General features: G+C 39.1%; 1 protein-coding gene across 1 annotated transcript in view; it reads left to right on the plus strand.

Annotated features, from left to right (window-relative positions):
- Positions 1 to 22,821, plus strand: part of ERP44 (endoplasmic reticulum protein 44) — a 109,739-nt gene that overhangs the window by 64,008 nt on the left and 22,910 nt on the right. Inside the window, exons 5-8 of the mRNA XM_074987960.1 lie at positions 6,908 to 7,092; positions 7,629 to 7,744; positions 20,103 to 20,160; positions 21,586 to 21,702. Coding sequence (XP_074844061.1) covers positions 6,908 to 7,092; positions 7,629 to 7,744; positions 20,103 to 20,160; positions 21,586 to 21,702 — 476 coding nt within the window. The remainder of the gene's footprint in view (positions 1 to 6,907; positions 7,093 to 7,628; positions 7,745 to 20,102; positions 20,161 to 21,585; positions 21,703 to 22,821) is intronic.

Consider the following 22,821-nt stretch of genomic DNA (forward strand, 5'->3'; position numbering starts at 1 on the left):
TATCGATATCCTCTGATTGGTGAATGGACAGCATTCTACTGCGTAAGGGGAGTTGATCCTATGACCTGCACCTCTCTCCAGAACTGTGTATCCTAAAAATTTTAAAAGCCAGTTGTGCCAATGATGATGAAATTAAATATTTATTATGCAAACAGTAGAAACTAGTATCTCTTTGAACACTAATCCTGTAAGTTAAAAAAAAAACAATCTCTGAATGGAACAGGCAACAGTTTACCTCCAACAAGATAAATTTATTTGAGAAGAAATAGTCCATGTTTCCGTTTTATGTACATAGAAATAGAATTGACTCTTACTTGACTCTTATATTTAGGCCATTTGACTGATTTTGTTGGGATCTTAGCAGCTCTTATCTGAAAGTCTTTTTGTACTTTCAAATGGAGAGTTTTCTGAGTAATGTCTGCAGGGATGTTCCACATCAGGAGTTGCATGTGTCTGTGAGCTCTCTTTGAAGGTCTGTGACTACACTTCAGATACCATTGTGCAGTGGTACAAGAGTGTGTAGGTTGTCACCTGCAACCACTCGTTGGAGCCCATAGAGAATATAATCAAAAATTTACAACCTGTTCTTGATGGCAGTCAACTTGTGAAAATAAACTTTCCTGAACCCACTTTTCTGGCCTCTCACCACCCCTGTCTCTCCAATTTCATCATCAGATGCAAGCTCTCCATGGACTAGAATACATGAGTTCAGAATGACACCAGCATCATGCCAGAGCAACAGTTGCAAAACCTGTAGACATACAGGTGATCAACACGGAACGTATTGTTCCAGATCCTCGAGTGCTACAGATGCTTGATCATATGTGGTGTTCGTCAACCAGTGGATTGAATGCATCAGTAACTACGTGGGTGAAACCAGACAATCACCAAACTATCAAATGAACTCATACAGAAAACTGTAAAAGAGAAACACTTCATCACTTGTGGATGAATATTTCTCAGAAAGTGATTGCTCAGAATCTGCCTTCTCAGTCCCCATCTTCAAAGGAAACCTGCATAACTCTTTCAAAAGATGAATCTGGGAGCTTAAAGTCATAACTATGCTAGACACTAAAACTCATAGTCTTTATAGAGACACTGGATTTATGACTTACAACAGCAGTCTGTAACATTCCTCTTCCTTCCTTCCTCATGCTTGGAGAGGTGTTCACATACCACTTCATTTTGAGTGGTCCCTTGAAATACATGTTTACTGGTTATATTAAACACTTTGTTCTGCCTTATATTAAGTTCAGACATTCTCTGAGTAAATTTCCCAGACCTCAAGAGGAGCATGTGTAGGGTTGCCGATTTTGGTTGAATGTATTCCTGGAGGATTCATCTCATGACCTAATTTTTAAATTCTGGAGATTCCAGGACAATCCTGGTAACCCTAGTTCCAGATAAGTGCTCATCAACAGAAGTTGTCCAGTAAAACATTCTTGTCTCTCTAATGACCAAAAAAGAAGCCTGTATTTATAGAGGTTAAAAAACAAACAAACAAAAAAACCCTCTCTGTACTCGCCAGTCAAAGAACATTTCCTCTCCAGGCCAAATGGCAATATAGTAGTGTTTGTACATTTAGATTTGGTAAGTACCATTCTACAAGGCGTCAAATCTGCATCTCTGAAGTAGTAATGCCATCTGCCGAGGGCAGCAGACTAGAACAAATGGAACCAGTTGTTCCCTCTAATTTTCTATCCATGGTCAGAATAAATTTTGTTCTGTGCCATCAAGGCATGTGTGGATGTGCATCACCATTAGAAACATAAGCTGTCCACTGTGGTTGGCTGCGAGTGCTCTGCTGTTCAGCCAGGTGGCACCTGAATGTCTCCTCGGCAGTTGCCTAAACTCTTAAGCTTACAGTGAACACTGGATGGAGGCCCTGGGTTAAGACTTGCACTTTCAACTGGTTAGTGTTCAGATCCTTACAAAATTTATCTGGTATTGGGTGAACCTCTCTAGTCCAGCACACTGTCCTCCAGCAACATCTTTAATCTGTCATGATTTTAGTTAGCTGGATGACCAATGATCATGGGTGTGGCCAAGTTTCCCTTAGTCCCATAAAGTTGGTTTACAGACATCAGTCTTGGCACTCAGTGTTCCATACTGTTATTTAGTTCTGATTTACCCTGAAATGTCTTCTAAGAGCCCAATCCACAGTGGACGTTTTGGTAATGCTGCTGCTAGATAATGTTGACCTCCCATGGCCCAGCAAATTCTCGTTTGGCACCCGTCCAGTCCCAATGGTGCCACTAGGGAGGTTCAGACTATTTTATGTGGTCAGACTCAGGAAACACGTTCTTTGCACATTAATATCAAGACTTTCAGAGAAAAGTCACCCCCCCCCCCCCAAAAAAAAAAAAAAGATATTTCCAAGCCTCACAGAGCAGCAGATTCTCATGATTGAGAATGTCATGCATTAAGTTGGTCCCACTGTTCCTTGTCTTACTAGCAGGGTACAGTATAAATATTCTTTCTCCCATAAATGTTATTCAAGCTACCATAAAATTTCCTGAACCTGACCTCTCTTAATCAGTATTTTAAATCCCTACATCATTTTGTTTGCCATCTCTTGAACCTTTTCTAGCTTCAGTGTAATTTTTCTGAGTCAGTGTGCAGTAGAACTAGGCAGTATTTCAGACTCCTGATTTAATCTTACAATTCACGGTAGAGTGGTACTATAACTTTTCTTGTATTGCAGGTGATTTCTCTACATATAGAGAGTATATCCCAATGCAGAATTGGTTTTCTTCAGCATCACCTCCCACTGAATGATTCGGGCTTTATCACCATCACAATCAAATCTCCCTTCCTGAGGTTCCAATAAATATTCTGTTTATATCTTTGCCTTGAAGTTATTCTTCTGCAGAGCAGTATTTGATGCTTTGTATTAAACTTCATGCCACTCTTGTCCAATATTCTAAATTAACCAGATCTATATGTTCATATCTGCCACTGATCTCCTGTAGCTACATATTTTATCATCCTCAAGATAACCTTTTAATCAGTGTCATTGATGACGATCAATAATAATGGTTTCAGTACTCAGCTGAGGTAATCCCCTATTGAGTAATCTACTTAATATCTCACGTAAAATTGCTGAAAGCCCATTTTTTCCTACACATCATTTGATATTCACTGCATTGTGTTGTGCAAAATCAATCTCCGTCAGTGAATTTCTGTGCAGTATTGCCTTAACACCATTAAAATTCAAATAGGATATGCTTACTACATTCTCTTATTCAGTGTCATATCTTAAAGGAATTTCTGGGGAGTCTAGCACACAGCTTGTGCTTCACAAGACCTAACAGCTCCTCTGCACGCTTTTTTTCTCTTCAGTTGTCCGTAAATCATTTCATCCACCAGGATTTTAAGTAACTTTATCTTATCTAGAAGGTCAGCAGATAACATGAGTTATCAGCCTTTTCCTTTACAATTTGGAGCAGTACTGTTTCACTCCAGATCTTAACAAAATTGCCAGAGAAATTTCTGAATTAAGAAGCTTGGAAGCTACCACAGAGCATGCACTTCTTGTGAAGGGGTACAAATGCCGTTATCAGACATAAAACAGCATGGTAGTCATTGGTAAGCCATCTCTATCATAACAGATGAGTCTCTGAAGCAACCGTTGTTGACTGATGTTGCCAAGTCATAAACAATGTTTCCTCCAATTTTTTCCACCCATGCTCAGAATAAACTTTGTTATGTGTACTGAGGCATTTGCAGATCTGCACCACCAGTAAAAACACATGCTGACAGCTCGGAGTGCTATGGGTGCTCTGCTAATCAGCCAGCACCTGAATCTCTCCTGGCTAGCCACCCAAGTGCATAGCTTACAGAGAATAATGGTCAGAACACTTTTTTAATATCAGTCTAGATGTGTCATCCCTTCTCTTGAGATTGTTTAGTTTCCTTTTAAACAACCTCTACTGATTTGGGGAATGGAGAGGAAAAAATGCAGATTAAACACAAGAAATCAGGAGAAAAAAAATACCCTAATACCCAAACTACTAAATTCTGCAACTGTTGAAGAAATGTTTTATGTTCATGTACATCCTAGAAACCCAAGTTCTATCTCTAGAGCCCTGAACAGGTACAAAATTTGTATGCACATCCACAGAAATGATCCGCAGATATCCATGGATGTCAGAGGACGTCTGCAAAATCGAGTCATGGATATCCAGAGATTTGCAGGCCTCTGCCCATCTCTAGTTACGTATCTCTGAGACCAACTGAAATATTGTGGAAGGGGATCTGACCATATAACTGTAGATCACCAAGTTAATCTCTTGGTTCAAACTCCTATCTTCCTATTATCAAAACTGGCAACAATCTGAACAATACATGAGATAAATCACAAATTAAAAGTCATTGAGCGTATTTTCGTGACAAAAGGAAATGGTTTCACAAAACTTGACAATTGTTCAAAGACTTACATTCAGTATACCATGTTCCAGAGCAGGAGGGGTCTTTTTAATTATAGAGTTGTAAAGCTTGACAACATAAGGTTTTTAATAAAAAGTCTGACAGATTTGACAATGGAAATAGCAGGCATTGTTATAAAATTTCAGTTTGGCATATGGAAAATGTACTGATTTTAATAGATTTAATTTAACAGGTACTTTTTTAAAAAAATGGTTTTTTTTAAAACAATGTTCTTTCTAGAAAGTAACTATTTAAAAAGTTGGTGAGTCAAAGTAGTCTCTGCACACCTGTGTGTGTGTGTGTGTGTGTGTGTGTGTGCGCACACGTGCCAAGACATGACTGGATGAAAAGCACTATATCAGAGCTACATCTTTTGATTATGACCTTGTGACAATAACTAAACCTACTTGAGTGCTACAACTGTCCCAGGCCACTAATTCCTACCAATAAACATTTTTCTAACTATTTAAAAACAAGGACATTCAATGACAAAAAGCTGTATTAACTCAAAGTTAAGCTTACCTGGTGCTAGCTTGTTCCATTCCAGAAGACTGAGTTCAGCAAAACTCAAACTTCTCAAAAGCGGGAAAGACCAAGTAAAGGTAAACATCCCCATAACCTTAATTTTCTGCCCATTTTGGGTGATAACCAGGTATGTCCATAAGGCACATATTCCCGTTACACCTTTTCACTGTAATGGACTGGTGCTACCTCAATTAGCCCTACTCTCAAATGCTGAGCCTACTCCCCCACCAAAATAGCACATCTGTAAAATTTACCAACCATTTCATATCCTTTTACAATCCTTTCATGCTCTCGCATCTGATACCATATTTACCTATATTTTCCCTTGTTCCTCATTAAATTTGCAGACTGCTGTCATATCTCACCTCACTGCTGACAGTACCCATGTCAAGCAGACACTAATCCTGTACTACCAGTGCAACCTATTCAAATTATGTATTGTTTCAGACTGTAACCTCCAGGTGTATATGTCTCTTTGCTTTAATAACACACATGGTGGTTTGAAGGGATCTCAGGCCCAGATCCCCTCATATCACAGCTGCAGCTCTTTCAAGCTGCTTCAACTTATTCTTCCACTATTCAGTGCAACTACACTTTGCAGAGTAAATGCAGCTGGAGTACATGCAGATAATTCCCAGTGGCCACTGCCAGCTCCATGGGAAAGAGTTATTATGAGGGTATTTACCATAATTCTGAAAATCAGGAATTTTGAGTTTTGTGGAACTTGTCATTGTGGAAAGACTCAAACTATCGCTGCTCACCTTTAACAAAGCAACCTGTTTTTGTCATTTAATAGTAAATAGCAAATAAGTGATGGACTGTCACAACATGTTTTTGCCATATTTGGCAGACAGAAATTAAATAAGCTTAAATTTATTTTCTAAATATATTTCTGTGAGGCTTCAAATGTTGTAACCTAAAGTTATGTCTAGATTATAGCAATTAGTCAACAGAAGTTTTTGTTGGAAGATATCTTCTGATGTCAGACCGTGGCCAAACTGCCAAGTGGATCGCAAGAGTGATCTGCTCTGTCAACAGAGAGCAGCTAGACTACCCAGCTGCTCTCTTGACAAAATGGCCAACTGGAAGCACAACAGACAGGACTGCCTGGTGTCCCAGAAGCCCTGTCTATCGACAGAGGACCGCTGGAATGTCCAGACTGGCTTTCTGTCAGCAGATCGCTGTTGACAGAGGCATTCTGTCTCATGGGGAGCGAGATAAGACTGTCAACAAAAGTGCTCCATTCTGTTGATTCACTGTCTTCAGAACGCCTTGGGAATCTGGACCCTCCCTGGGTTTTGTTGACAAAATGCTCTTGTATAGACATAGCCTAAAAGTATGCATGTTAATACCATCTGCTTGTAGTGCCCCGAGGACTGGGTTCTTTCTTACACCATTGTACAAAATTTATGGAAGCACATGACATTACTGGGCAAGTGTATATATCCCTTGTTCTAGCTATGAGCAGACTGTAGTCATTGCATTAATTAGCTCTAGCTCTTGTTTACATGTTACTGAGCTTCTCACATGGAGTAGACTCAGTTATTTGAGAAATCTTTAAATTTTACTTGTTTGTTATTGCTTGTTATACACTATTTTAATATTAATTCAATTTTCTTTTAAAAAGCCCTCCACGATGTTCACATGAAGGGTGCTAAATAAGTGTAAGTGACTGATTGAATCTAGTTTTAGAATCATGCCAGATTTTGATCATTATGATTTTGTATGGTCATCGACATATGCAAGAAATTGCATTTCTTGACTATAAATATGGTAGCTGCTCTCCATTATCTTTTCTGCAGTGCTTTTCATTTTGCTCTTGTTTAAGATGGGGCAAGCAGGACTGTTTGTCCAGTGCTCTTCTCTTTGTTATTGTTTGTGCGTGTGTATTAGGATTAATAAACAATACATTTCCATAATTACGGCATTATTTTTCTGTTGTTATCTTTATTAGCGGACATAGCTCAAAGATACAGGATAAGCAAATATCCAACCCTAAAACTGTTCCGGAATGGGATGATGATGAAGAGAGAGTATAGGGGTCAGAGGTCGGTGACAGCAATAGCAGATTATATCAGGCAACAGAAAAGCAATCCTATTCGTGAAGTTAATGATTTGGAGGAAATTAAGTCTCTTGACGTAAGTCCCTTGATTGGTGTTCTAAGAAGTATGTGGATTTTAGAGCTTTGAGTTTTGAGACAAGTGAATCACGTAGTGTTTAATTAGGTGTATGTGTTGTTTTTTTGTGTTTTTTTTTTTTTTAATTTTTACCATTCAAAAGAATTAGCATTTATGTTCTAAGTGAAAAACAGATAATTATTCTAGCACGTCAAATTATTGGAATTAACTTACTTTAATTCCATGGATTTTGTTAAAATCTGATCTGACACATTACAGTTTTTTTTCATTTATGTGACATCTCAAAAGCAAGACAATAAGCATGTTATATTGCTTTACTGAAAGAGTATCTAGTAACATTTCTTGTCTAAATTTTTAAAGCATGCAATTTTGTATGATGACACATCATTTGAAGAGAGATGGATAACACCTGTTGCCTATATCTCTGTGGAATAAAGGAAAAGCATTTCTGGGTTCAACATGTTTTTTTGGGGAATAGTAACAGCCTTTGATGACTGAAATAAAAAAAAGTCCTAAGTACATACTTTGTTTTACAGCGCAGCAAAAGAAATATCATTGGATATTTCGAGCAAAAGGACTCCACCAACTATAGAACTTTTGAAAGAGTAGCAAATATTTTGCACGATGATTGTGTCTTCCTTTCTGCATTTGGGTAAGTTTTTACATATGTCAGCTGTCTGACTGATACTGAAGTCTTTATTGTACAAAACTGCATCAAGTCCCATTTAATAGAATTTTTTGGTAAAGTAGTAAAAGATTATTGGATTAGAGTCTAAAACCAATCCTTGTACTGAAAGCAACCTAAAAGACTTTTTAAAAACCCATATGTAGTCGGTTTATGATATTGTAAGTTTTTTTTTTTGTTTGTTTGTTTTTTTTAATAGTGAAATCTAGAGGGAAGGGTTGGCATTATGCCTGTCCCATACTATTTCTGCACCGGTGAACTTAGTATTTTTCTCTGCACATACAGTAATAGAGAGTTTGTTAGCAGTATCAGACAGTTAAGTTTTTAAAATTCTGATGTGTAGAATGATTTGTGGCTCTCTGAATGTTCTTCTTTGAAACTGATAGATGGAGTCTGACAGAGGGGGATCCACTATGGGTAGAAAGACCTGCAACACCTCTGCCAGCGCTGCTCGTGTCTCCTTCACCTGTGCATGTAGTCAGACATCCATCCTGAATGGAAAAGGAAGCTTGCAGCATTCCTGCTGTTAAGGGCAACATGATTTTTAAGAAAGAAAATTTGAAATTAAACATGAATGTATAATTAAAGTGGTTTGGCGAGTAAAGTCAGGAAGACAGTGGTATACACACACTTGTAAAGTGTGAGGAAATAGCATACGTAAAAAGTTTGTGAATGTCTTGCAGTAAATATGTATCATATTACAAATCATTGTGTGTTGTGTTGTGTTCTTTAAACAGGGATTAATAGATAACATCCAAGCATACTTCCTGATTTTTCACTCCCCAAACCACTTTAATTATACCAATTTTTTCTTCATGTTTATTTTCAGTTTTCTTTCTTTAAAAAATCATGTTACCCTTCACAGGAGGAATGCTGCAAGCTTCCTTTTCCATTCAAAATCAGGATTTTATTATCAACACAATCAAAACAGAGATATGGTATCCTATCCCACAGTACACTGCACATACTATAGGAGGAGTTATCCAATGTTTGAAGATCATGTATCGTTTGCCATTTAAGATACGAGTTGGGCTCATTGTTGGGCTTTTAGACATTCGCTGTTTATCGAAATAATTTGGAGGGTTTTCTCTTTTTTACTTTGCAATTGTAGCGTCAGGAGCTTCAAAGAAGTCCTTAAAGAGCCGAAGGTTGCAGAGCCCTGTCCTAGGGACCACACAGACGTTTATATCCATGCTTCTCAAATTATGTTGTGGTAGCAACCCCAGTTGGATTTTTAAAAATTCATAATACCTCCCCCACTAGAAAAAATTGCAACACTCTGCCTTAACCCACAGTTGGAGTGTGGGGCTTCAGCCCCCTGCCATCCTCTGAGCTCCTCGCTGGGGCTTTCTGTCTTGGCAACCCCATCAGTAGGGAGTCTCAACCCATTTGGGGTTATGACCCACATTTTGAGAATTGCTGTTTTATAGGAAATGGCCCCTACTCTGCTGAGCTTAGTATAAAAATCACACTATTTTTATGGCTTCTCCACCTTACAAAAATGCACCTAATTCTCTTTTGTTCGGCAGTAGTACATTGTATGATCTACAGTGCCAATCCTAAATATCCCCACACGTATTCATATCTTAAACTACAGGTTGAACCTCTCCAGTCCAGCACACTCTTGTCCAGCAACATCTGTAATCTGCTCTGATTTTAGCTAGCTGAATATCCGCTCATCATGGGTGTGGACAAGTTTACCATGGCCCTGTAAAGTTTGTTTCCAACCACCAGTGCTGGCTCTCAGTGTTCTGTGCTGTAATTTACCCCTAATTGTCTTCTAAGAGCCCAGCAAGCTGTGGAAGTGTTGGTTATGCTGCTAGACAATATTGATCTTCCATGGTCTGACTAATTCTCTCGTTTGGCATCGGTCAGTCCCAAAGGTGCCAGACTAGAGAGGTTCAACCTGTATTGCCATATTTTATATCAGATGTGGCTGCATGTTAAGTGAATGAAAATCCACTGCACAGAAACTTCTTAAAATGCAGAGGAAAGATTCTAGCTGCCCATGAATTAATATAACATCTACCCCTACTTTAGCCCAAATGAAGCTTTGTTTTTGGTTTTCTGAAGGGTGTGATGTCTTTGATGAGGTGCTGCCATATTATTCCTGACAATAATGTGCAGTCCAGAATAGATGTAAAGTCTTGTCTACACTACACAATTTTGTCAGTGTTCATCAACAAAATAGTGGAGGTATTCACACTACAGTGCTCCTCCTGCCAATTTAACACTCGTGCTACACCAACAAAATAAAACCACCTTGACAGGAAACAGTGTTATTTGAGACAAAGATTTTGTCTACATTTACGCAGCTTTTAGTGACGTGGCTGGGTCAACACAGTAGGGTGGCTAAAAGTTGGACAGAGCAAACACTGCATGCCAACAAAACACTTCCACCCACACCCCCCATGAGCGGTGTTTGCTTTGTTGCAAAAGAGCACTCTACCCACATGGTACTGTTTACACTGGTGTTTGCCATGGCACAATTTTGGTGTGGGGCTCTTTTTTTTGTTTTCTTTGTTTGGGGAGGGCAGTTTAAGTAGCTGTGAATGACAAAAGCTTTGTCGCTCAATTGTCAGTGTAGACAAAGGCACAGTTAGATCAACACAGTATCAGCATAGATGCTATGCTTTCTTATGTTGCCCTAGCTGGTCTGCAGGAGGTGACCCACAATGCCCATCATGACTGCTCTGGCTTGCACTGAACTCCACTTGCACTGAAGGTCCACAGGCATGCGCTTCTCCTCCATTTACATAGGAATTTTTGAAATTCCTGTTCCTGTTTATACAGCATCTTTTCAGCTGACCAAACTAGCTTTTTGCAATGGACATGCTTCTGTGTGGAGTATATCCGCACTCGTGGGTCAGTGGGGAGAGGAAGCTGTGCAGATGTAGCTTTGTTCCAGCCCTGGGAACTTTGATATCTACAAGCTGATTGATAGTGATATGCAGGAGAAGAGGCATGAAAGGGACATGCAGCAGTGTTGTGCTAAGATCAGGGAGCTGAGGCAGACATACCACTAGGCAAGGGAGGCCAACCATCGCTCTAGTGCAATGCTGAAGATATGCCACATCTGGAAGGACTTGCATGCCCTCCTTAGTGGCAACCACACTTCCATGGCCAAGAGCTCCATGAAGACTTGAAGGGCAAGGGGATCAAAGCAGTGACTATTGGAGTTAACCCTGAGGACAAGGTGGTACAAGAGGAAGTGGAATAGGAGGAGGATGTGGAGCACACAGCAGCGTCACCTGGCAATGCAACAAAGGATTCCTGAGGGGTCTGGCCAACCCCAGCATGCGGGCATGCCTGAAGAAGAGGATGCAAACTCTGGTAAGCACACATTTTGCTTTGATGCTGCACAGTGAGAGGAGCTCTCAGGTATTTTATAACAGCAACGAAGGATCCTGTGGCACCTTATAGACTAACAGAAAAGTTTTGAGTATGAGCTTTCGCGAGCACAGACTCACTTCATCAGATGCTTCACGTCACTTCCCATCTGATGAAGTGAGTCTGTGCTCGCAAAAGCTCATGCTCAAAACTTTTCTGTTAGCCTGTAAGGTGCCGCAGGATCCTTCGTTGCTGTTACAGATCCAGACTAACACGGCTACCCCTCCGATACAGGTATTTTATGTGGCAGTGGAGGCAAAAGGGACACAAATTAAAAATGAGCAGTGGGGGGCCTGGCATAAAAAGTTAAGGTAGCCTGGGATGTCCTGTGACTCCTCCACCAAGACCTCCACAAAACTTTCCTGTAGGCATTGTGCAACCCTCTGCTTGAAGGTTTCCTGGCATTGCTTTCTTGTTCCCCACTCTCCTACTGTAGGAAATATTTCTGTGCCAACTGGCAATTATATCTGCAAGGGCTAGAGTGGCACACAGCTGTGCAGCATACAGGCCTGGTCTGAAGCTGCATGCAAACAGGAGATGTACCACTGCGTCCTGGGTTATCCTCAGGAGTGAGATATCTGGTTCAGTTTCCCACACCTTTGAAAAATGTGCCACTGTATGGAATACTCTTCCCAGATGTGTGTGATGTACTCGTCACAAACCACCGAGACCCTTTGTGTCTTCTTACCCATTCTTACCCTTCTTACCCTTTGTGTCTTCACATACTTTCTTCTCTCCTGGCTAAAGTCCTCAGTTTTGGAGCTGTGTGCTATAAAGGAATGGTGAGAAATAGATGTGTATAACTTCTGTAATTCATGGCTGTGAATGAATTCCTGTTGTTGTCTCTGTTCATTGTTTCTTTGGCTTCTGCAGATATGCCCTTGAGGACTCGCTACTCCACATCAGTGGAGCACCTCCGTCAGACAAAGCAGCAAACCAGGAGGAGTAAGGAGAAATGTTTCATGAAGTTTTTGCAGTCAACAGACACAGGACATGAGCAGAACAAGAGCTTGTATGGAGTCAGTTAACAAAAGACTGAGGCTGAATAGTGTGGAAGCAACACTGGGCAGGAACAGCTGTTAAAGCTACAAGAGGGCCAAACAGAGATGCTCAGGTCCTTCATTACACTGCAGTTAGAGCACATCTGTGTACAGCTCCTCCTGCAGCCAAAACAGAGCTCCGTTCCAGGCCCTCTCCAAGCTCTCCCACCCACATTCCTCACAGGTCCCCAGTCCCTTGGAGTATCCTATGCACTCCATTCCTGAAGGTGGTATACCAGTGAAAGCTGCCATTAGACATAGCTGTGAGAGCCATTACTGAGAGACTTCCTTGTCACCGTATCCCATTTGCCAATTTTTTTGTGTTTTCTCCTGTTCTTAAACTTTTATCTCTTTGAAATAAAATTATTCTTTGTGTTGTACACATGTTAGCTGGGGCTAACATTCAAACGTAGGGGCTATAGGCAGTAACAGTTGCGTAGTGCAATTAATGCTCGGAAAGCAGGCACTACAGACGTTATCCAAGGTGGCAAGTAAACCTCACCTGGCTGAATGAGTCATATGAAGACGCACTGCAGGAATGATTGTAAAAATGCTCCTTCAGAGCTTCCTTATTTTTATCTGTTGTGCCCCTCTAAGTGCCTTGCTATCAGGCTGGTCAAAATCAACCAGCTGATCCACTTCATTGCTGCACCTCAGGGGAAACCTTTCCCCCTTTGCATCGCAAGTATGTGAAGTACAGCAGGCTACAATCACCATCAAAATATTTTTCTCTGAGGCGTAATCTGCGAAAAAGGCAGCACCGCATCTCCCATTTGAATCATCTCATGTGGAAAGAAAGTTCTAGTGTGCAGCTTTCTATACAGTCCAGTGTTATTAAAGATGTGCACATCAAGCACCTTCTCTGACTGCCCTGCTCTGTTAGTGAAATGGCCCTGGTAATTCACCAGCACCTGCAAGAGCATAGAGAAATAGCCCTTTCTGTTGATGTGCACTATCACAGGGTGGTCTGGGGATAAAAGTGGCATAGGCATTCCATCTGTCATACCTCTGTAGTTAAGGGAATCCCACTGCCTGAAGGCCAGCTGGTGTTTTCTGCACTTCGCCAAGAGTCACAGCCCTTTGCAGTGGGAGGCGATTAATGGCCTTGAACACTTCATTGTTCCCAGGATGATCTTCCCAGCTCTAAACTGCCTCATGACTGGTAGCAATCCGCTGTTGCCAGCTGGTACACAATGATCACCATTCACTTTTTCACAGAGAGGACAGCTCTTGTTCTGGTGTCCTTGCTCCACGGTGCTGGGCCGAGTTTTGCATACAGCTCCAGGAAGGTGGGTTTGCTTATATGAAAGCTCTGCAGCTGCTATTCCTAATCCCTCATACATGCATCACAATGCAATCCCACCTCTTAGAGCTTGTTTCGTGACCTCCCTTGCCAATGATCTACCATGCGCAGTTGCTCTGTGAATGCCAGCAGCAGTCTTGAATTATTTCTTTCCATGGAACACTGAATGCAGGCAGCCCCAATTCACTTTCTGTTTCACAGCTGATGAAATACAGCATGACCAGGTATATTGTGTCCATAACTCTCTCATCACCAATATGTTCAGTGGTTTAGGATCCAGGCTTTCAAGCAGAAATGCCGGGCATACACTTATCAAGGGCTGTTGAAAAACAGCCTGAAGTGAAGATGGAAGCCCATAGAATTATGGAATGGAAAGAACTGCAGCAAGGGACCTGCCCCATGATGCACTACGATCTGTTCCCAGTGCTCCCAGTGGCAGAGGGTGGTGAGTTGTACAGTGGGGTAACTACCCTTGAAGAAAGACTCGTTGCAAGAGCCGCAACTGTAGACATGCTCTGCCAACACAAGGAATGTTGTGTTGATGTGCACAACTAATGTAATTAAAGCGGCTTCTGATTATCAATATAACTTAAGTCAACTTCATTCTGAGGACATGGCCTAAGGTTGGCTAAAGAATCCACCACATGACTCTTAACTCACGCTGAAACCTTTGTGAGTAAGATCTATAGGTGTGGGAAGTGCTCAAGTGTCAACTCAGTTTTATGTGGTTTTTACTTTGTAAGGGGCTTTCCTTTTCAGTGATATAGAACTTCATCACAAGTTAAACATATTATGGTGAGTGTTAGCGAAGAGATGGGAAACTCGAGAGGACGATGGAGTAAATGTGCCACTTTATTGCCAATACGTGTTCTGCCTCAGACCCCACAACACACCATTGTGAGTGAGCAATGATTTGGCACCAGTTACAGTCTTTTATCCATCTTCGTATGTGAAGTCACACATCTATCACTACTTCTGAAAAACTCTTGTTTAGTGATGTTGAGTAATGAATACTAATAGGCAGGAGATTAATATTATTTTACCTGCCTCTGTTTACTGTCTACAGGATTTTCAGTTAGATCAGCATTTTTCTGTATTACATACTTCGCAAATCAGCAAGCTACAGAGACTCAGAGGAAAGCATTCTTATAGATCAAGCGAGAACTGAGCAAAAGTATACAAAGTGACATGGACCTATCTTTCCAGGGCTTAAACAGGGAGAGAAAAACATATTTATAGATCAGCAAGGACAAAGCCTGCTCTGGCTAGGGCCCACCCCTACCCACGTATTGCCTTCCCAGACCGTTATGAACTATTACATACCCAGACTGTATTGCCGGAGTCCCTAAATTAACCAACATAGTAGTGGTGTGCCTATTTTTATTCCTCCTTTACAACGATATTGTCATGGAAAATTAGCAAGGTTTTTTCTGTCAAAAATTCTAAGCCAACACAATATCTGTAGAAGTGCTGTAAAAGAACAGTAAATGTTTCAGGTAAAATATTTCTTTCAGAATCATGGTAGCAGTTGTGTTTTATGAGAAATAAATACATAACTACCATTTATGCCTTTAAAAAATCCCACCGTCCTCCTCTTAACATAGATATACTAGTAATATGTGACATGCAGTTTTTGACTCTGGTTATCATTAATCAACAAAAACTATTACTTTGTATGCACTGATATGCTCAGTTACATGATAGTGTAGTTTCCTGGTTAAAGCATAAGATGAAGGGTACAACTACATGGTTATTTGGGGATTTCTTTGTTGTAGCACATGCTGATGTAGTCAAGCTAGCTTCAACCTGTATCAATAAGAGTGGAGCTGCAGCAGCATGAGTTAGTTTAATATTGATAAAATGCCCTGGAAACTTACGATAGAAAGTACTGTAGAAGTTGTCATTTATAATCCATTAAATAATAATGTATAAACAGCAATATTTCAACTGTAAAAGTAATTCAGCAAGGAGACAAATAAATGGGGGCATAGCTAATTTTTTAATGGTAGACATAATAAAATACAATTGTAGGCTCTGCTTTTACACTGTTTAGTGTGCTGGCACAAAACTATTTACAGTAACTGGCCTTAGTTAACTAACGTCTTTTACACAAAAATGCTTTTGAGTGAAATAATAATGAGGCTTGGCAGAGAAATTAAGTAGTATAGACAAAGTAGGAAAATGTTTCTTCCAGTTGAACAAGCTCAGTACACGGCTAGGATCTCTTAAACATGCACCAGAAAGCAATAAAACAAGCAAAGTCAGCACCAAAGAAGCGGTCCTCGCTTTTTCCTAGTTTATTTTCTGGTGAGTTAGAGCTTAACAAAAGAGGTGTATTTCTCCTAAAAAAGATATGGCTTTAAAAATAAGGAAGCTCAAAGGGGAGAATAATCAAGAGATACCTCTTTTGCCAAGGCTGCGTATCTCAGGTTCTCTGCATCTGCCTCATTCTAAACCAGTGAACCAGCAGCTGTGGCAGTAAAATCCTTCAGATCCTCTGTAACCAGACCTTTCATTTTTGTGGAGGAGCAAAATTTTCCATAACCCTGGGACACCAACATTGCCTAGCAGCATTACCACAACTTCCACTGCTTATTGGGCCCTTAGAAGGCATTTAGGGGTAAATTACATCTAAATAACAGCACAGAGCACTGAAAGCCAGAACTTGTGGCTATAAACAAACTTTATGGGACTACAGGAAATTTGGCCACACCCATGATCATTGGTTGTCCAGCTAATTAAAATAATGCCAGATTACAAACATTGCCAAAGGAGAGAGTTACAGACTAGAGAGGTTCAGCCTGTATTAAGAATCTGGTTGCTTTATGTATTGCCATTCTTCCAAATCTCTCAAATGTTCCTTCTAAAGCCAGTAGAAATATAAAAATATTAAGTATTCCTCTGTCCCACCACTGCAAGAACTGCAGTTATAGTAGTATGACCAAAAATATTTATTAAGATATCTTAAGAGGGCACAGAGCTAGTTTAGAAAAGAGATTGTGCATTGGATTTTCAAGTGTCACTGCTGCTTGCCTATATAGTAGTAGGTCTTTGCAGTAGGTATTTAAATAACCCAAATTTTGCTGGAAACTGCCTCTGCAGTCCACGGTTCTGATCTGGTTTTAATCATCAGTGGGAAAGAAAGATAACTACTCTACTTGCATGCTAGATGTTGGATAGTAAGAGTTACAAGGTAGTGCACTGTAGGTTCACACCCTAGTTTAACACGCGCTAACATCCTGTGTATATAAGCCCTTAATCATTTCCACCCTCAATCCATTGTAATTTGCATAGAATCTTTTATATTGGGTCAGCTCTTCTGTCATCCAAAGTCTGCCATCTAAAACAAAGAATAGACATGATATTTGAATTTTAGGCACTAAAACAGAATAAGACTTTGTAGACCATTTTATCCAACAAAAATATAAATAAAATCAGTGCAAAATGAAAATTTTTAAATTTTTTATCACTTTTTAAATGAAATATTTTACCATTTGTGCTATTTTTTTATGCAGTGCACCCCAGTGTTACATGATCTTAATTGTGCTGAACTAAGTAATGGAAGGTTCTGGACACATACTCAGAGATTAAAGTGTAAGGAAACAGAAGGGGGCCTTGAGAAAAGAAATGTCCCACAACTGATTATACTCCAAGAACTTTATTTTTTATCTATAAATGTATGAGCTGATTAAGATGACAGTAGCTGAGATATTTGTTTCCACAACAAATTTTGAGTTTTATACAGTGAGAGACAGTATTGTAAATGAGAGGTTGCCTGAATGTGTTTTCTTTATTAAGGGTTGTGGCTTCTTTGTGTCACATTGTGGTTGTATCTTCTGTTACTTGAGTTATATATGTGCAAGGAAAATGGGAAAGATGACAAGGAAAATATATTAGAAAACTCATTTTATTAATTTTTATGCACTATGCATTGCTGCAGAGCGGTTTTATGTATGTGGGGTACACTAGGAGTATTTAGATAGCTATCTCATGGTCAGAAGACAAGTGAGGTAGGCAGACAAACAGGCACAAGTATTTGAAAGGCATAAACACTAAAAAGCAAAAGCTAAGAAGCCAGAGAAAAAGGTAATTAGATCAAATGAATAGGGCAACCATATATCCCTGTCCCAAATACAGGAAAGGGAGATATGTGAGGAGGGGATGCTCCTCCAAGCCACAGGGAGCTGGGAAGGACGTGGCAGCTGCTGGCCCTTCCCTGGAGCCCGGGAGAAGCAGCAGCCACTGGCCCTTCCTGGGAGCCCTGGGGAAGTGGCAGCAGCCAGCGATCCCCCAGAGCCCTGGGGAAATGGCAGTGACATGGCAGCTGCCCACACTCCCACCGCCTTCCCAAGGCTCCATGAAGTGACTTCCGTCAACATCTGTGCCTGGGCAGCTGCTGGTGGAAAAGGTCAGTGGGGGACGGCCCAAATACAGGACAATTAGTCCCTTTCTGAAAATAAGTCTGGACACCTTTTTGGTGTCCCAAATACAAGACCATCCCACCCCAAATGGGACAGATGGTCACCTTACAAACGAAGCAAAGAAAAATGTTGGCTGTTATAGATTATCCTTTGGAGAACACACAGAGATTTGTTTTGTATATTACAATTCCAAAAACGAGACTACATGGGATTCATTGGCTTTTTTTAGGTCAGCTAGAGCATATATTTTGTATAGCTAATAGTGAGAAACCACTGTCATGACAAAGATAGAAAGCAGATGTAAGAGAGTGATTGATTGGGGAAGATGGAATATAGTAAACTTGTAGTTATTTGTGTTTGACTTGCTTTTTAATGGAAAAAAACTAAAATATTTTGAACAGTAACAGGAAAAGAAATATTAAGATATTTGGTTTTACTCCCCATGGAATACACAGATTAATTAATTAGAAGAAACAAAAACATAAGGATCTACCTTCCTAATATGAATTCTGCTTAAATAATTAGGGACCTGATCCAATGCCCATTAAAGTCAATGAAAGAACTTTGGATCAAGTTCTTGAGTTAGTACAGGTTGAACCTCTCTACTCTGGCACGCTCTTGTCCAGTAACATCCATAATCCAGCACAATTTTAGTTAGCCAGAGGACCACTTATCATAGGGGTGACCAAATTTCCTGAGGTCTGATCAAGTTTATTTACAGTCACCAGTCCTGGTTCTCAGTGTTCTGTGCTGTTATTTAGCTGTAATTTATCCCTAATTGTTTTCTAAGAGCCCAGTAAACAGCGAAAGTGTTGGTAATGCTGATAGACAATATTGACCTCCTGTGGTGCTGTAAATTCTTTCGTTTGGAATTGGTCCGGTCCTGAGGGTACTGAAATAGACAGGTTCAATCTGAATTTGTTTTGTTAATTTTACTACCTGCCTTGGTACCATATTCATCTTACAGCTGTCACAGTGACTTACAGCAGGGACACATTTACTCTTCATATGCAAATTAGGAAATTTCAGGGTGTTCTAAGGCACTTTGGCTAAAGGAGGCCAAAATGTATAGGAAAGGATGGGCAGACACTTCCAAACTAAACATAAAACTGGGGAGGACTCGGGAGATCAAAATATCATTCCTTTTATGTCTCTTTTCCCCTTCTTCTCTGCTTTGCCATATCTGGTGTGTTAAGTCTGCTGTTCATTAGATAATGGAGTTTAAGCCAATGATGATAGAGACAAAACCAAGAGTCATTCTGGTGGACCTGTCTGTACAGATTTAATATATAGTACTCCTGTATGCACTTGAGACTGGGATCTCTTTAGTCAACAGTGGCTTTTAGGACCCTGCATTTATATATTGACTTTTTGATGGGCAATCATATCAGCAAGAACTATTGGGGGAATACAAGTTCTCCCTAAGCAGTATTCATTAAAAAGAAGGTATCACTGAAACATCATTCCAAGTTCTGGCTTCAGGTATTCACTGATTTTTTTCATTGTACCAAATGATGTATTTGCTGATAATTTCCCCCTAAACATGCACTAACAATGCTCTCAGGACCAGTGTTCCAGCTATAATTTTTTTCCATCCATAGGCAGAATAAATTTTATTATGTGCACCACCAGTAGAAACACATGTTGCCCACTGTGGGTGGCTAAGAGCACTCCGCTAATCATCTGGGCAGCATCTGAAATTCTCCTGGGTGGCTACTCAAATGCTCAGTTTATAGGGAACATTACTCAGGACCTTATCCTGTCATTTGCAAAGGCCAAAACTCCCCAGAATTCCACAAAGGCATTTCCTGTTCTAATGAATATATTAGATCCTCCTTAATCTAACCCCCACCAAAACCCACAAATACTTCATTCTCCAAAATCAGATTATATTTCACTGTGAATCACCTTGCACCATGCAGCTCCCTACACACACCAAAACCTGTTCATCTTAATTCCACATCTTCCTCTCTCTACGTGCAGACACACATTTCTAGTTGATCTGTTTAGTTCCAACATCTACCTTAAACAGAAGATTTGTTTTTAGGTACCTAAAAATTAAATGAAATTCGATAGCAATTTCAGCCAAGTGGCTTACTGGTTTCATTATCTAAACATAATCTACATCTATCATCAGTACTAAAGCATATTTCTTTATTGATTTTATTTAGGCCTGTATCAAAACCAGAGAGATTTAGTGGGGACAACATAATTTATAAGCCTCCTGGGGTAAGTGTAACTGTTTATTTTTCTTGGTTTAGATGTGTGTATTAAACATTGTTTTAAGGGAGTTTAGGTTATTTAATATGTGTTGCTTCTCTTTTTTTAAATTGTTGTATAGTTGAATATATTATCTAGAAAAAGAAATCTATAAACATGCACAATAATGGTTCTGAATTTGGAAGGTAAAGTGGTGTTAGTGTAACAATTAAAAAAATAAGCATATTGACGTAATTTCATTATTTCAAAAATATAACTTTCGTGAAGTAAGAAGTTTTTTTCCAGAAGAATGATACATCTGTCAAGTGTCTCAATTTTGTTTCTATTGTTCTGTGGAAGTTTTTGTCCAGTGTGCATTGCCAACTTCTCTGCCTGTGTACATTTTGTTTTTCTCAAAGCAGATGATGTTTACCACACCTTCCCTCATTTTATCCTGCACCTGATATTAGATGACTTATATACAGATGTCTCCTCTTCTGTTTTCTGAAGAAAACATTCTCTTAAAGCTAATTATGTAATCACCAACATTATTGAGCAGTCATTCATGAAATATAGTGAAGTATATGTCTGATTTTTATTTGAAAAAAAAGAAAAGAAAAAAGAACTCCACAGAAGGAAATACTCAGTTTTTCCTTTTTAAATCTCAACGAAGCCCTAACAATGACTCCTTATTTTATGCTAAGACAGTAGACAAAGTGAAAATACAATGAAAAGTAACTTAAAAAAGTGAGACAGGTTTCCAAATGCACTTTGCTGTAGGATGCGTCTAGAAGGTCATATTTGAATATGTGCCACATTTGAATATGTGAATATGTCCCTCAGCTTTCGACAGTTTGCTTCCCTGACACCAACCACAAGTAACTACACTGGAAGTCTTACAGTCGTCTTCAGAGTCAAATACCAAGAATGTAGGAAGAGAACCTGCTACAATGTACCAATGTTTTTTCTGGCAATATTAATTTAATCCACACTGAGATCTTCCCTAACCTGTTAATTTTTTTTCAGTGTTTCTATAAGCACCATCCTTAAGAAGTTTAACATCTATTTACAGCTGAAATCTTGCAGTCCTTCATGGAACAAGTTATTACTTCATTATGAACCCTGCAGCCTTCTAAAATAAACTCTCATTTATTCTAATCATCCCTTTTTGATAGATACAAAATTGTATATTTTAATTGTATCATAAATTTATAAAGCAGGGTTGTATAAACTACTGTATATATCAATTTGCTTACTATTCTATAAAACCTAGTTTAGGGCTTGCATATGTAATAAATTTGTCAGAACACAACTCTTCATTGCAGTCCTGTTCCGCAATCATACATGCACCCTACCACCACTTCCATGTCCTGTACTTTGTTTATCTCCCTTTGGGTAATAAGTATTTACTTAGTCTCAAATAAGAATAATTAAAATATTTTCTTTAAAAAACAGGAAAATGCTCCAGATATGGTATACTTAGGTTCTATGACCAATTTTGATTTGACTTACGCATGGACACAAGATAAATGTGTGCCTCTTGTTCGTGAAATTACTTTTGAGAATGGAGAGGTAAGGATTTCTTTTGTCTTCCACCTTTCTGCTTATTTCATTTAACCATCAATGTATTCTTTCAAAAATAAAGGGTCTCTCTCTAGAACTCAGTTATGACCTGTCAGTTCCCTTCCCTGCACTGATTACCTTTTGCATATAATAGTTGCCATGCAGTTTTCTCTGCATCTTGTTTTTCAGCACTTAATAAAGGGTGAATTATAGACAGAATATTGGGTAACATACTCAGTATAGGAGATTACAGCTGAGAATACGTGGCTCATTTTTAGAAGTATCAGAAGACCTGTGATGTGGGTGTAAATTTGTCTGAAATATACGTGTAGGTATTGTACCTTGCTGTATCACTTTAACTTTTCTGTGTGTCTGTTTAGCCATCTTAAATAGGTACAAGACCTTTTTTCAAAAAGATATTGTAACTTAATTTTGAATTGCCGTAATACCCTTATATGAAAGGCATTATATGTATGCATGGTATTCATGATTATAATAATGTGAGCTTGAAAAATATAGCTACTAGCCAGGGTGAGAAATGTAGTGGACATGATGGCACAAGTAATTTAAAAGGATAAAACTATTATGCACTGTAGTTAGTTATAAAATGTTGTCAATCAATTGTCTAATAAAATATATAAAACAAAAATTAATAGATTTGACAGAAAAAATATTAACTGAATATATTTGCCAGTCTTCACAAACATTAATTTAATCCATATTTGCGAAATAGTATTTGACTAGCTATAGAATCGGCTAAATGCCACAAAAAATATTAAAGTATTCTATAAATACCAGTAAAATTTATTAATATTTGCTAAGCATTATTCAACCAACACTGCTTGCTGGCTGGCTGTTATTTGATCCTCCTTCCCTTTCCATTTTCTACCATTTCTTTCTTTTAAAAAACCAAGATGTCACTTGTCCTAGATTGTTCTTAGTATTCTTTTAATCTTCTCTGTTTCCTTTACAGTATTTTGTTTTTTTCTTCCTTCATTTTCTGCCTTTTTCTCCTATTTTTATTCCCACTCCCAAATTATCATTTACATGTAATTATGTAAGTATGCAAAAGAAAAGAAAATATATTGAACTTTCCCATTAACTACACTCAAACAGTATGTTTAGAGT

The sequence above is a fragment of the Carettochelys insculpta genome, chromosome 2 (assembly GCF_033958435.1).
Source record: "Carettochelys insculpta isolate YL-2023 chromosome 2, ASM3395843v1, whole genome shotgun sequence".
NCBI classification, from domain to species: Eukaryota; Metazoa; Chordata; order Testudines; family Carettochelyidae; genus Carettochelys; species Carettochelys insculpta.